Source organism: Egretta garzetta, unplaced genomic scaffold, assembly GCF_000687185.1.
Source record: "Egretta garzetta isolate BGI_Z169 unplaced genomic scaffold, ASM68718v1 scaffold706, whole genome shotgun sequence".
Lineage (NCBI taxonomy): Eukaryota > Metazoa > Chordata > Aves > Pelecaniformes > Ardeidae > Egretta > Egretta garzetta.
This window is the reverse complement of record NW_009260015.1, coordinates 312,586-313,288: the sequence shown is the minus strand read 5'-3', so window position 1 is coordinate 313,288 and position 703 is coordinate 312,586. Positions and strand designations below refer to the sequence as shown.

The following is a 703-nucleotide window of genomic DNA, read 5'->3' as shown; positions in this document are numbered from 1 at the left end:
CCCCCAACTCTTCACCCCCCAAAATTAGTCACTTTGCGCCTGTGAGCCCGCGTGGAGCAGACGATTAACCTGACTTCCCAAAAATCTTTACTAAGAGAGCGAACACCGCCGCGAGAAAAACTGCCCAACCTTTTGCATTGATGCTTTAGCAGTGACACAAAAGGAAGTTGAAGAACACGACTGACACGTCGCCCTTAACACCTTCGTTATTGCCGGAAAGTTCCTGCTGCTGGGCACAGCAGTTTTTTGACTTGCGGCATCTGTGCACCGCAGTCTCTCCTTTTGCTGCGCCTTTGGTCGATTACTCTGAAAACCATCACGCCGTCAGCTTTAAAAATACTTGCTGGAAGCAGTAGAAATTACCGGATTAGAACAACTCGCTGTAATTTCATGTACGCGTCTTTCTTGACTCACTCTTTGTGACTTTTTGCGGAGCGATCTTTTCTCCGTTCGCCTCCGAAATGGGATGGTGATAAAACTTCCCAGCCCGTCGGGCGCCTTTGCCGAACGGCGCGCTGACGGCGTGTCGCGACAGCAACACGAAACGTGACTGCCAGCTACCATCAGCGCTCGTAAACTGTTCTGGCCTGGTTACAGTAAAATACATACCCGTCTTTATACAGCTAAGATTTCAAACAAACAAACAAACAATTATACGGGTGCTTTCGCGCGCCTTAAAGCACGGAGATTCCCGCGCGGGAGC

At 49.9% G+C, this 703-nt stretch overlaps 1 protein-coding gene across 1 annotated transcript in view; it reads right to left on the bottom strand.

Annotated features, from left to right (window-relative positions):
* The window catches only part of GFI1 (growth factor independent 1 transcriptional repressor), a 14,591-nt gene that overhangs the window by 13,721 nt on the left and 167 nt on the right, over nt 1–703 (bottom strand). Inside the window, exon 2 of the mRNA XM_009640628.2 lies at nt 415–587. Within this exon, the coding sequence (XP_009638923.1) occupies nt 415–587 (173 nt within the window). The remainder of the gene's footprint in view (nt 1–414; nt 588–703) is intronic.